The 14,619-nt window shown below is 41.5% G+C and overlaps 1 protein-coding gene across 1 annotated transcript; it reads left to right on the top strand.

The window, feature by feature from the left end:
- The first annotated feature begins 1,913 nt into the window (after positions 1-1,913).
- Positions 1,914-2,873, top strand: LOC120240374 (olfactory receptor 9I1-like). The gene has a single exon (XM_039245097.1). It carries the CDS (start codon positions 1,929-1,931, stop codon positions 2,871-2,873), a length of 945 nt encoding a protein of 314 aa, XP_039101028.1. The 5' UTR covers positions 1,914-1,928.
- The last annotated feature ends 11,746 nt before the right edge of the window (positions 2,874-14,619 follow it).

Here is a 14,619-nt window from a genome sequence, read left to right as displayed (position 1 = left end):
GACATACACATCACGATTTGTGAGAGACGTAAAATCTTTAATGATCATATAACCTAGCCCTACTTTTTTGCTAAATAGAAAGTTAAGTCCAAGGAGGGACAGTGAATTTTAAAGGTTACTCAGCCAGTTAGTGTCTGTCCTAGAGATGACAACCGTAGAAACTGTTGTCATAAGAGAGCCTTCCACAGAGGCTAACTCACTCCAGACCTAGCTGCTGGAGTCAGGTGTGGGGAACAGCTTCAGGAGGCCAGGTTTTATACATGTCAGTGTCTCTCTTTCACTAATGACCTCTGGTTCAAGCTGGAGGAGACTCCCGAGATTAAAATGGTAAAGATGGAGATATGGTTTATCTATACTATGGAATACTACATGGCAATGAGAAAGAATGACATCTGGCCATGTGTAGCAACATGGATGGACCTTGAGGGTGTTATGCTGAGCGAATTAAGTCAGGCAGAGAAGGACAAATACCATATGTTTGCACATATAGGAGGATTAGGAGGAACTTAATGGAGGACCGTGGGGAAGAAGAAGGGGGGAAATGGTGGGGGAGAGGGAGGGAGGCAAACCATGAGAGACTCTAGAATGTTGAGAACAAACTGAGGACTGATCGGTATGGGGGGGAGGAGAAGGGGAGTGATGGGCATGGAGGAGGGCACCTGTGGGGATGAGCACTGGGTGTTATATGGAAACCAACTTGACAATAAACTATTTAAAAAATTTTTTAAATAAATAAAAATAAATAAAATGGTAAAGATGAGGATCACCTTTCTGGCTTAGTCAGAAGAACATGAGACTCTTGATCTCAGGGCTGTGAGTTCAAGGCCCACATTGGGTGTAAAGATTGCTTAAAATAAAAATAAAAAAATAAACTTAAAAAATAAAAATAATTTAATCAAATGGTAAAAATTAAAGTAAAGAGAAAGACTTATTTGTTATTATTACTGAGATATAATTGACATATAACATTGTGTAAGTTTAAGGTGTACAATGTGCTGGTTTGATACATTTATAAATTACAATATGATCACCACTGTAGTGTTAGCTAACACTCTGTCACCTTCCGTAATGATCAAATGTTATTTTGGGGTGAGAACAAGTAAGAACTAGTGTCTTAGCAACTTTGAAGTTTGTAACACAATGTTGTTGACTACAATACAATGGTTATAATACAATGCTGTTGACTATAGTCGCTGTGCTATACATTAGATCTCCAGAGCTCATATCTGCCAGTCCAAGTTTGTACCCTTAAATGACATCTTTTAGTACCCTCTGACTAAGCAGTTTTTGACCACATGCTGAATAATTACAGAGTAAGAAAAGAAAACACATCAGTGGGTAACATGAGGGAATACTCAACATACAGAGCAAACTCCTCATCCTCCAACTTCTGAAAGCCTTTTATGAAAAGAAGGAATTAAATTTGTTGCATGTGTCTGGAAGGGGTAAAACTAAAGCCAGTGGATGGAAGATAAAGAGAGAGAGAAAACAAATCCAAAATGAGAATTAACAGATAGAACCATCACAGATGAAGACTCATACAGTAACTAGATGATCAAGCAGAAGGTGTGCAGTACAGGACACTTCAGCATCCCATGGGGATTAGGACACATACTGACCAGGTTCTTTCCAAATCTGAGTCTATGTGTCTTTTGTCTTCACAGAAGTTTCCGAATATAAACCAAAACTAATTTGAAGCGCCAGCTCAGGGCTCTGCTCCAAAAAATGTGGAAGAACATAGATGCCCAAGGAGACTCAGCCACGTACAGAATTTCCCAAAAACAAGCTCTATACATTGGCCCAGAATTATAAAACTATCTTCTACCATAAAGAGAAAGAATCTGTCCTTCAAGTCTGGGACTTTGTTGTTGCTGTTGTTGTTGTTGTTGTTGATTCTCATCCTCAGATCAATTGTCTATATTGAATCCATGGGCAAGAATAATATTACCACGGTAACAGAGTTCATTCTCATGGGATTTACTGACTTCCACATGTTGGAGGTTCCCCTCTTCCTGATGTTTCTCATTTTCTATATTATCACCCTTCTGGGGAATGTGGGGATGATCATTCTGATCCAAGTGGATATCCAACTCCACACGCCCATGTACTTCTTCCTGAGCCATCTTGCCTTGCTGGATGCCTGCTATGCCTCAGTCATCACTCCTCAGATCCTGGCCACACTGGCCACAGGAAAGATGGCCATCTCCTATGGCCAATGTGCTACTCAGTTCTTTTTCTTCACCCTCTGTGCAGCCACAGAGTGTTTCCTGCTGGCAGTAATGGCCTATGACCGCTATTTCGCTGTTAACAACCCACTGTTCTACACTGTAGCCATGAATCCTAGAATTTGCTGGAGTTTGGTGGCTGGAGTCTATGTCTGTGGGATGTCAGGGTCCATTCTGCGCACCGCATGCACCTTCACCCTCTCCTTCTGTGACCACAATCAGATCAACTTCTTCTTCTGTGACCTCCCGCCCCTGCTGAAGCTTGCCTGCAATGACACAACAAACACTGAGATTGTCATTATCTTCTTTGGCAACTTTGTGATCTTGGCCAATGCCTTGATCATTCTGATATCCTACCTGCTCATCATCAAGGCCATCCTGAAGGTGAAGTCTCCAGGTGGCAAAGCCAAAACTTTCTCCACATGTGCCTCCCACCTCACTGCTGTGGCCCTATTCTTTGGGACCCTCATCTTCATGTATCTGCAGAGTGGCTCAGGCAAGTCCCTGGAGGAAGACAAGGTTGTGTCTGTCTTTTACACTGTGGTCATCCCCATGCTAAACCCTCTGATCTACAGCCTAAGAAACAAGGATGTGAACGCAGCCTTCAGAAAGGTCACTGGTAGACTCCAGGTGTCCCAGAGTGTGTAGATATGAGTGACAGGACCCCACCTCCTGGGTCACTTTCTTCCCATATCAATTTATCCTAATAGGCACCAGTACTATATGCAACTTAGCCCCACAAATAGAGAGAAAGTAGATGGGTGTCAGCAGGCACCAAGAAAAACTGCAAATATGGTGAAATTCATTTCCAGCAATCCCATAATGCTTTTTTCTTCAACCCCTCTCACATCTCCAGCCCATTCCTTAGCATACAACGGTCTTATGATATTGCCTGATATCCTCACTTACAGAATGTCAGGGGCCCAGGGAGCCTTGAGTTTATTCATCTCATGCCAAGTCTTTGCAGCTGTGCTTGGGTTTCCCATCCTTGCCTTCTCATTTTTTTGGTCCATTAATCTTGCCTTTTTCTGTATCAAAGATTCTATCTGGGGAATCCAGCAATCAATACTAAATAGCCTCTGTCTTCTTTTAGTAGATGAGTGACTGATTACCTCAGTAAGCAGGGAGTGCTATGTAAGACAAACCTGAGTCCCTAAATGGCCAAGGGAAGGGAGTATTTGAGAAACAGGTCTTCCTCCTCACCATTTTAGTCTGGGGTCATCCCCTTGGAGGGCTTTCCTTCTTGCCCATGCCACAATAATGGAATCTGCAACCTGCCTACCAACTTGATCGTGTCCCACTGGCTTTGCTACTCCTGCTGTGTAAGGCTACTGTGACATCCCCAAGATGAACTCAGGCCACCTTATCTTTGGCTCTTCAACGGCCAACTCACTAGTTCCTGAAGGACATGATGCACTGCTTCTCTTCCCCATTCCCATTGCCTGCCCGGTAACAAGCATTCCATCTTCAGGAACAGCAAGGTGTAAGGAAAATGTTGAACCACACATTATCTTCTCTGGATGAAAGTTTAGTAAGAGGGGAAATAACCAAATCCTCTATTTAGTTAACAAGACTGCAAACTCCTGCAGAGCAGATTCTGCTTTGCTACTTAGGAAACTCGCACCAAATCCAGAGTCTGAAGCAAATGAGCTCTCAATAATTGCTTTGGAACAGATTTTTTTATGGCACATGCCTGGTCTCATTTGTGCCTCGTGGAAACTCTGTAAGGCAAATAATGAGGACATGGCTGAATAGAAGATTCCTATTTTGCAGTTAAGATAATGCTTTCTCATAGCCCCTTTGGACCTTTGCTAAAAGTGCCCTTGTTCAGCATATACAGCAAGAGACAAGGCATGGCTTGCAGACTCAGGCTTGTATCTGAATCCCGTTTCTCCCACTAATTCACTGCAAAATCTACCATAAATGGCTTCATTTCTCAGATCCTAATTTTTCTCAGGTCTAAAACAAATATAGCAACTCCTAATTCAAGAGCATATTGTAAAAATTAAATGAGGTAAGGGGCGCCTGGATGGTTCAGTCAGAAGAGCATGCAACTCTTGATCTGGGATTGTAAGTTTGAGCCTCACATTGGGTACAGAGCCTACTAAAAACGATAAACTTAAATTTTAAAAAAAGATAAAATCTTAAAATAAATAAATAAATGAAGTGATGAACAAGAAATCTCCTAGCATAAATCCATTGCTCAATATACATTGTTCTCTTCCCTTCCCTTTCCTTTCCCTCACTTTCACCCTGGGCTTTGCCACAATTCTGTGGCTGTTAACAAAAATGAAACAGATTTTGAACAAGTAATAGCGAAAGACAGTGAACTGAGGAAGATGAAGAATTCAATCGTTTTCATTCAAGACATAAAACAAACATGGGTGTTTGGTTGGGGTGGGGTGGATTTACCTGTATCTCACATGGTCAGGGATAACCAAAAGATATCTTTTTATTGAATAGACTGTGTGCCCATGAACCCCTCTACTGAACCCTGATTTTATGAGAAGTTGGTCGTCTATGGCGCTCCATGTGGGAATAATCATTGTATTCAAATGGCCCACTACCCTGCCTAGAGTTGATTGGTTCAGAAATAAGCACCTGACCCAGTGTAGGATTAATAAAAAAATTTTTTCCTGGGCATTATGAAGTTGAACATGTAAAAGAGATTCAGAATAAGAGACCAGATTGACCAAGGTGAAGATATCAAAAGAGATACAAAAATGAAACAGTTATTCAAAGAGAATCAACAATAACAGACTAAGAAGAGCCCTGACAGGTTTCATTCTGGGCTTCCCAGTGCAGCCACAGTAATGTTCTTGCTTCTTTAAGACACACTAGAATTCAACAACAAATTCCCCCTTGGGGACTAGTTCAAGTTTAGTCATCAGGGTCAAAGGATTCCATACTTATAGAACTCTAATGGAGAGGAGTTCTTGAGCATATTATAGCAGATCCACATTCATGGACACTGATTATATCTCCACCCTTCCCCAAAAAAGAAAGGACTGGGTTTCAGTATCCTGTATACTTCTATCAAACTCCCTTTATAGGATAAACTTCCCCACCTTAGGTAACCACTGTTTGGCACTTGATCTTGCCCTTCAGATGATCTGATCAGACTAGAATAAGCCCCTGACCCACGTTTCATCAATGCATGAACAAAATAGAGAGCCGTGAGATGCCCTACAGTTATACAATATTATTAAGCTGGACCAGTAAAGTTATCTCCCTCTTGAGGATCTAAACTGAAAAATTTGGGGAAAGACTAAGTTATTTGAGAAATGAGACTCACAAGTTAAAATTAGGTATGAATAAAATGGCTGAGTCACGTTCATGGGCAGACCAAAGAGAAAATGAGCAAATGTCAGATGCGGAGGAGGTAGCAATAAACCTGGTCCCTAGTGCTTCATTAGATCTTTCAGGTCTTGAATTATGTAATTATGATCCAGGCTGAGTTCTAGGGCTCTCCTTAAGTCCCCAAAAAATCTGTCTCCTACTTTTGAAGCATAAGAGTCTTAGCCATAGACTCACTTTCTACTTTCTGAGTGGGTCTTTGTTTCACTCTAAAGGACCTAACAACTTATTGCCCTCTCTGGCTCCTAATAACAAAATAATGATAGCTTAGTCTTACAGAGCACCTATTATATGCCAGACACTATTCTAAGAACTTTTATATGTATTTGACAACCGTATGATGTAGACACAATTATCACCTCCACATAGTGATGAGTAAACTACGACACAGAGAAGTTAAAACAAGTTTCCCTAACTCACAGAAACCACACAGGCCATGATTCGAGCGCAGGAAATCCAGCTCCAGAAACCCCACTCTTATCTGTGATCTTATATCACCTTTGGATGCCATTTTATACACAACTGTCCCTTCTTTGGTATAGAATCACTTGAAGGAAAGTAGCCTTACTCAGTATGCTCTTTCTCCAGGAACCAGGAAAAAAATGGTTTTCCTTCTTCAGAACTGGTAGTCCTGTGAAGAAACATCCAAAGATCAATGGAGAGGTCTCCACAAGATGAAATAAAATAAAAGACCAATTTAACAAAGAGAGGGCCTTACTTTTCACAAATCAAATGCCTATCCACCTGCAGTTCTTGGCTAAGCCACCAAACAAAAGCTGGAAGTGATTCCATGTAAAGATCATTCCATGAAGATTCATTAAGAACCTACAGTGAGCTGGGCTGAAGAGACCCTATTCTCTGTGACAGCTAAGATGCAGCCAGAGCATTTAGGTCAGCATCAGCCATAAGGCTTGTCCCAGGCAAGGCAGCTCTGTTGATGTTTGAGAGAATGGGAGTAACACAGATTCTCAGATCTACCAACCAGGCAGTAAGTCCAAGTGCACTTGAGAGAATGAGAGCAACAATGATTCTCACATCTGCCAGCCAAGCAGTTCGTCCAAGTTCTCTACATTCAACTTGCCTGAATAAAAGGAATAAGGTCAGGAGAGACTCATGTCTCCTTCCCAGCATCTTCTGAAGACCTACAAAAGAGAAGCTGTACAAATTATTCTTCCCCTATTATAAATCTACTGGACTTATTCTTTACTTCATTCAGGTCTCTGCTGAAGTGGTGCTTCATTTGGGAGAAACCTTTTTTAACCACCCTATCTAGAATGACAGCTTCCTTACTGCCTATCACTTTCCATCTCCCTACTCTGCTATTTCATTCTTGAAGACGCTTAACAATACTTGATATCTGGGTTTTTTTTTTTATCCCTACCCCTAGTAGAATGTTTTTTATCATCGCCCCCTGGACACAAAGATTGTCTGCTATTTTGGATGCACCTTCCGACTCACAGTAGATGCTCAGTAAATACTTAATGAAAAACATTAAGAAGATAGAAATGAACAAGATTTCCATTTCTGGCAATATGGTGGACTAGGGTTTTTTCTGACCAACCTCACCTGTGAAAAACATGAAAAATAAATAAATAAATAAATAAATAAATAAAGTAAGTAAGAAGACACTAAGAAATCAAAGGCTAAACATCCGAGGGAAATAAGAACCTTGAAAAGTAAGCAGAGTATTGAAACTATGTTTGCAATCAAGAGCATCTCCTTATGAGGATATATTGGTTGCCAATTACTGTTCATTGGGAGCTTAGTGGTACCTGGGTGGCTCAGTAGAGCATGCAATTCTTGATCTCAGGTTCGTGAGTTCAAGCCCCATGGTGGGTGTGGAGCATAATTTTAAAAATAAAAATAAATAAATAAATACGTGGCAGCGTGAAGCAACAAACATTTACTATCACATAGTTTCTGTGGGTGAGGAATCCAGGCACAGGTTAGTCAGATTAGTTAGTTTCTGTCTCGGGGTCTCTTACAAAACTAATTAAGAGATTGACCAGGGCTCCAGTCATGTTGACAAGACTTAGTCCTTCCCCATTGTTGACCTGATATGCCCATTCCTTACTACATGGTCCTCTCTACAGGGAAACTTACAGCATGACTTTCATCAGAGCAGGCACCCAAGACACGCACCATAGTCCTTTTGAAACCTGATCTCAGTAGTGACATCCCCCCCCCCAAATGATTCATATTATTTACCTAGGACTGGCAATACAGCCAAACTACTTTTCCCAGACTCCTTTGCAGCTAAATATGGACATATAGCTGAGTGTTTATCTGGTACGATGCTTGAATAATTGGTGTGGACCATTTCCAAGCCGTGCTCCTTCCCATTCTGCTAGCTTGAAGCAACTGAACAGAGTGACCTTGCAAGCCACAGGTTGGAGGTCACAGAGGAATGATAGGAACCTCTACTTGGAGGATGAGTAATGGCCTCCGCTCTGTCACTAGCTGTGAGGCACAGCCTCATCTCATCCTGGGTTTCTTAAATCCTGTCCATACCTTTTTAAATAGTGGTTTTACTATTAAAACCAAATTATCTCCTCAAATTATCCAATTTTAATGTAACAGCTGTTACCTATAGGGACCCTGACTAATGCAAGTCCTATACCTCTCACCAAATAAAGTCAAAGCAGAATCAAGAACTAAATAGAAAAGGTGTATTAACAGGGGCACCTGGGTGGCCCAGTCTGTTGAGCAGCTGACTTCGGCTCAGGTCATGATCTCACGGTCCATTAGTCCAAGCGCAGCATTAAGCTCTGTACTGACAGCTCAAAACCTGGAGCCTCTTCAGATTCTATGTCTCCTTTATCCTCTGTCCCTCCCCTGCTCACCTTCTGTCTGTCTCTCTCTCTCAAACATAAATAAACATCAAAAAATTGTTTCAATTTTTTTAAAAAAGCAAATTAACAAGCATTTTATAAAATAATAGAGGAGAATATTCTGTCATGACTTCATTATGTGGAAGAATTTCTTATATACAAAACAAAAGGCACTAATCATAAATTTGAATATTCCTAAATGTGTCAGTATTCATTAAAGAGGCTCTGTTGATCAAAAACATAATTAAGAAGATGAAAACTTGGGGAGCCTGTCTGGCTCAGTTGAGCATGCAACTCTTGATCTCAGGGTTATTAGTTTAAGCCCTACATTGAGTGTGAAACCTACTTTAAAAACCTAAAAGAGGGGCACCTGGGTGGCTCAGTAGGTTGAGCATCTAACTTCAACTCAGGTCATGATCTCACGGTTCATGGGTTCGAGCCCCACGTCGAGTTCTTTGCTGACAGCTCTGAGCCCAGAGCCTGTTTCAGATTGTGTCTCCCTCTCTCTCTGCCCTTCCCCCCACCTCTCTCTCAAAAATAAACATTAAAATTTAAAAGAAACATAGTTTGAAATTCCAGCTTCATTAAAAGGAAGACGAAAAATCAAGACACAACACGGGAGAAAATATTTTTAAGGTATACAATCACAACAGTGTGTATGCATATACTTAAAAGTGAGTAAGAACAGAGAACATATTCAAACAGGCAATTCACAAACATATTTATGAAGAGATGCTTATTCTCATTAGTAATCAGGAAAATGCTTATTAAAAACACAATATGCTCACTAGATTAGCAAAAATTTTAAAGTATGACACTACTCTATTGACAAATATATGAAACAAGTAGTATAAGTCGGCTTAATCGCAGTATAAAACTTTGTAAAATATTTTAGCATTAACTTTTAAAAATCAGAGATACACATAACCGCTCACCCAGCTATTCCAGAGTTTCTGTGGAGAAACTCTTGCCAGTGCTCAGGTACAAAAGTGTTCATAAACCATTATAATAGCACAAAACTCAAAACACTTGTTTTTAGTTTTTTGTTCTTCTGATCCAGAGTGTGGATGAGGTGGCCGGCAACTGATAGCCATTATGGACCACAAGCAGACCTTGAAGATGGAAGCCATGTTCAGAAAGCAACCATGCAGAAAGATGGAGAAGCCTAAACCCCTGAGAGCATTTTTAATCCACCAAACCAGCCATGGGCCACCTATCGCCAGGCTCCTTTTATTTGAAATAGAAATAAACATTTATCTTATTAAAGGAAACAACTAGAAAGCCATATATGTGTACATATATCCATACACACACACACACACACACACACACACACAGAGATGATTGATAGATAGATAGATAGATATAGTCCAAATATAAGCTAAACTAATATTGTTAGTGATGCATGGATGGATGAAATGCCTTCCATGCACCCTCCTCTGTTATCACCACCAATTTTCCACCAGTAAGGTGGTCTTCCTTTGTTTCAAAGTTACGTACACTGTGCAACTGCACATTACCCCACAGAATATTCTGGACGGCAGATGTTTACACTAAAGAGGGTTGGGTGATCAAGACCCTGCCATAATATAAAATGGAAAGGTAAGCAGTGTGTGGCCTGCTGAGGGCTGAGAAACTTGCATATGGGATCCAGTCAGGTTTCCTAGAAAGGGAGAGAGGTTTGAACTGGGTCCAGTAGGAAGCATCTGTGGGCAACAAACCAGACTAACAGGGAAGCCAACCTAATGGAACGCACCATAGTTCCATGGTCTCAGTCTCCTCCTCCCCACCAAAGCCACCCTCCCCCATCACTTCTCACAGCATCACACGACGTTCAGCCATCAGCCAAAAGCTTCATGGCCTCAGGAGAGATACACAGTCCTTTTGGGTCTGTTTCTTCACCTGTGATGTATCAATGTAAGTCTGGTTTCTCTCTGTTGTTTTTTTTTTCCCAACCCTGGAAGTGACATGAAGGTGACAATGTTAATTCCCCAGGCAACATGGGAGATGATGTCATTCGGGGTCTTCCACTTATCCTCCTGAGCATTTTAATCCCCAACTCTGTTGTTTTCTGCCCTAGATGGAGAGAGAACGGATGTAATGCCCCTGAGTCAGCTCTGACTGGAAGGGACTGCCTTCTCCCAGAAAGGTAGAGTCCTCGCCACTCATTTTGTAACTTGCAGGCAAGTCCGGGTTCACACAGCTCCCACTGTAAGGGAAGTCGTCACGGTGAAGCATGCAGAGAAAGAGTCTACCTTCCACTTACCATTATCATCTTCGTACATGAGGCGACATCTCTAAATAGATGTTAAAACCACCCGAGGATTCAGTTGGATCAGAAAACTCAGTGTTTCGGACAGAAGATGATCTTAATTGGGTTGTTAGGGCATGAAAGCAAAAACAGTTAGCTGCCTGGAGGACCTGTCGGTGGCAGGCTCTGAATTCCACCCAGCGACATTAGATAAACTGAGCTCATGGTCTGACTCTGCTAGCGGCTGGAAACATTCAAAGGTGGGTTTCAACATACACATAGCGCCAGCCTAAGACGATGAGATCATTGTATTTTCTATACTTTTCAGATCACCACAGCAGCAATCTCCTCGGCTCTGCAAAGAAAATAGAAAATACCAACAGTGCTTTGCGGAAGTCTTTCACGGGAACCAAAGGACCAGCTCTTTTCCTATGCGGTAATACACATCCTATAACTATGCTAGGAGATCACATATATTCCAGAGACGATTAAATGTGCTTTCCACATTTTTGAACATAACTTAAATTTTTCTGTGTGACCTTTTGGATAAGTTACCTTCCCAAAGTGTCAACTGTTTCTCAAAAACAGGCCCAGGGATACACGCCTTGCTGATGGTTGCAGTAATTGGTGACAAATATGTCAAGAGCAGGGAACAAGAGGTGGCATTCAGATATTATTACTCCCCTGACACTCACACTGCTGAGTGACAAGTATTCAGAGCATGAACCGAGGATGGGCCTGGACCCCTCTGAGGAGGCTGTGTCAGCTGGTGAGGTCAGAAAGGAGCAGCTTTCAAGAAGATGATATGGAAATGGATGTCACAGAAGGGAAGCTGAGGGAGGGAGGTGATGAGTCAAGAGCCCCTATACTGGCCTCAGGGAGTCCCAGCAATCCTCCCATCTCTGTGGCCCCATCCTGGGCTTGCCAGTTCTGGTTTGTTCTTTAATGTCTCCGTGGTTTTACCTGAGGCTCCAAACAGGACACCAGTGTTGAGTCCCCCACTGGGATAAATCGGGAAGGGAGAGCTTTCTGACACGCTGAGGAAAAGTTACTTCTCTGGGCTTCAATTTTCCCCTCTGCTAAATGAGGAGAACACAGTAGACTCAGTGCATTCAAATCCCTTTTTAACACTGGAACCCCCTTTCCAAACAAAACAAAAGGAGCACCTGGTTGTTTTTAAGAGTTCTAGGAATTGCTGCTTTGTTTGAAGCTGGGGCTGAGCTGGCAGCTCGGGGAAGGCTGGTGTCTCTGAGGAGCAGAGCTGGAAAATCACAGAACCACAACACCAAGGTCCTTTCCAGCTCCCAGTTCTGTGTGTCTGTAAGGTCCGAGGTCTCTGGGGAAGGTCGTGGGTGCTTTCAACAAGTGTGGAGGGGGCATGTGAGCCGCCATTTTCAGTGTCTCAGGCTCACAGTGCCTATCCTGAGGGCCATGTGCACAGTGACCCCCAAACACTGAAGAGAAAGAGAAACCAGTCACCCAGATGCTCACCTGACATAACGCCACATCCAAATGGTGAGCATTGGACAAAGAGGGAAACAGAAACCAGGAGACAACAGCTAATAGCTCAAAGTTTCAAGGAACGTTCTCATTGTGAGGTTTTCCCATTGACACTGTCTTGAATAGATGCAGGTGGGAGCTACCACTGTCCAGAAGAGAACAGCCAGATGAATGTGTCCCTCAAGGTAAAAAAAAAAAAAGAAAAAAAGAAAAAAAGAAAAAGAAAGGTAAATTAGGGCATGATGGTATCTGTTCCAGGCTGTGTGAACTGTTCTGTTAAGTGTTGTGGGGCATCTCCAAGGGCTGGACAGAAAGGTTATCGCCATTCTGGTAAAAACGGTGCTGGGATTGGCCAACCAGGACAACCCAAATCCTACTAAGCCAGTGAGATATAGCCATAAGTCTATAAAGCATACGATTGTTTAGAAATCTGAATTCACTGGTTATTTAGTTCAAATTATTGAAACTTTGGGAGTAATATATATTTTTAATTTTTTTGTTTATTTATTTTTGAGAGAGAGAAAAAGAGAGAGTGACAGAGTGCAAGCAGGGGAGGGGAAGAGAGAAGGAAACACAGAATCTGAGGCTTCAGGCTCTGAGCTGTCAGCACAGAGCCCGACACGGGGCTCAAACTCACAAACTGTGAGATCATGACCTGAGCCGAAGTCGGATGCTTAACCTACTGAGCCACCCAGGCACCCCGAGAGTAGTATCTTAATAGCCATGTAATCTTATGATTCAGAGACAGCCATAGCAAGAAAAGAGTCCTCGGAGAACGTTCTAGTTAAGCATATCATACCAAAAACACAGGCTCCTTATCTCTGAATCTCCATGTCTGTGGAAAGAAGGACAAAAACAAACAAACAAACCCAACTTTATGGCTAACTAAGGATGGAAAATGCTGTCATGAAAGAAGGTGTCACCGAGTCATAGAACAAAATAATAGAGTTGGGTGCAAATTCAGTATGTCTCTACTAAAAATTTCCAAACTGAGTTTTAAAAACAGCGCAGATCTCAAAGAACTGTCACCACACCAGCTCCACTCCACTTGGTGTTGTATGAAAGTGATGAATTACTAGAGTCTACTCCCAAAGCCAATATTGCACTGTATGCTAACTAAATAGAATTTAAATAAAAAATTTCAAAATAATTAAAATATCTGAAAGATGATTATTAATAATTAAATAATACTAATAATAAAATAATTGATTAACTGGTTTTTTAAATAAAGCAATACCATTCACAGCCCCGCTGAAGGTAGGGCTGATGTTTTGTCCCTTTGGGTCAGGCAGATAGTTAATATGTGGACTGGCTACACACTTTCAACTTTATAACTTTTGGACAAAAGGCAACTGGATAAATAAAACTCTCTTTTTATTTCTTTTATGAATTTATCATTTTATTTTTTTAATTTAAATTCAAGTTAGTTATCATACAGTGTAGTCTTGGCTTCAGGAATAGAACCCAGTGATTCATCACTTATATATGACACCCGGTGCTCATCCCCAAAAGTGCCCTCCTTAATGCCCATCACCCTTTTAGCCCATCCCCCCACCGCACACCTCCCCTCCAGCAACCCTCAGTTTGCTCTCTGTGTTTAAGAGTCTCTTTGGGCTTGCCTCTCTGTTTTTATTTTTCCTTCCCTTCCCCTATGTTCATCTGTTGTGTTTCTTAAATTCCACATATGAGTCAAATCACGTATTTGTCTTTCTCTGACTAATTTATTCCACTTAGCATAATACACTCTAGTTCCAACCACATTGTTGCAAATGGCAAGATTTCATTCTTTTTGATCACCAGGTAGTATTCCATATATATTGTCTTCTTTATCCATTCATCAGTCAATGGACATTTGGTCTCTTTCCATTGCAGCAGGATTCTCACACAGAGAGAGTCATGATACCAAAACTTTTCTTTCCAGGAAGCAACTTTATTCATGCTGGCATGGCTCAGTTGGGTTAGAACCCAAAGAACTGAATCCTGAACTCCACGTGGAGTAGTTTTTTATACATTTTCTACTTCTTTGCTTCCCATATATGGTAACACACAAACATGCAGTCTGAGTAAGTGGTCTCATGTTACAAGGTTGTGAGGAATGTCATGTACATGTATAGCCAGGTTGCCTTGAGGTTTTGGGTTTGTTTTTTCCAATTCCTTAGGGAGGGGACCCTACCACACCATAATTTGGCTATTGTTACCACTGCTATAAAATTGGGATGCATATACTCCTTCAAATCAGCATTTTTGTACCTTTTAGATAAATACCTAGTAGTGCAACTACTATGTTGGAAGGTAGTTCTATTTTTAACTTTCTGAGGAACTTCTGTACTGTTCTCCATAGTGGCATCACCAGTTTGCATTCTCGTGAACAGCGTAAAAAGGCTCCCTTTTCTCCACATCCTTGCCAACGTCTGTTGTGGCCTGAGTTGTTAATTTTAGCCATTCTGACAGATGT

This window comes from Hyaena hyaena, unplaced genomic scaffold (genome assembly GCF_003009895.1).
Source record: "Hyaena hyaena isolate Hyena2069 unplaced genomic scaffold, ASM300989v1 scaffold_252, whole genome shotgun sequence".
Classification (NCBI taxonomy): Eukaryota; Metazoa; Chordata; class Mammalia; order Carnivora; family Hyaenidae; genus Hyaena; species Hyaena hyaena.
Note: the sequence above shows the minus strand (reverse complement) of the source record. Positions and strands in the feature narration are given on the sequence as shown.

What these genes read in the sequence shown, in the direction of transcription:
- LOC120240374 (XM_039245097.1), top strand. Translation starts at nt 1,929, where the DNA reads ATGGGCAAGAATAATATTACCACGGTAACAGAGTTCATTCTCATGGGA.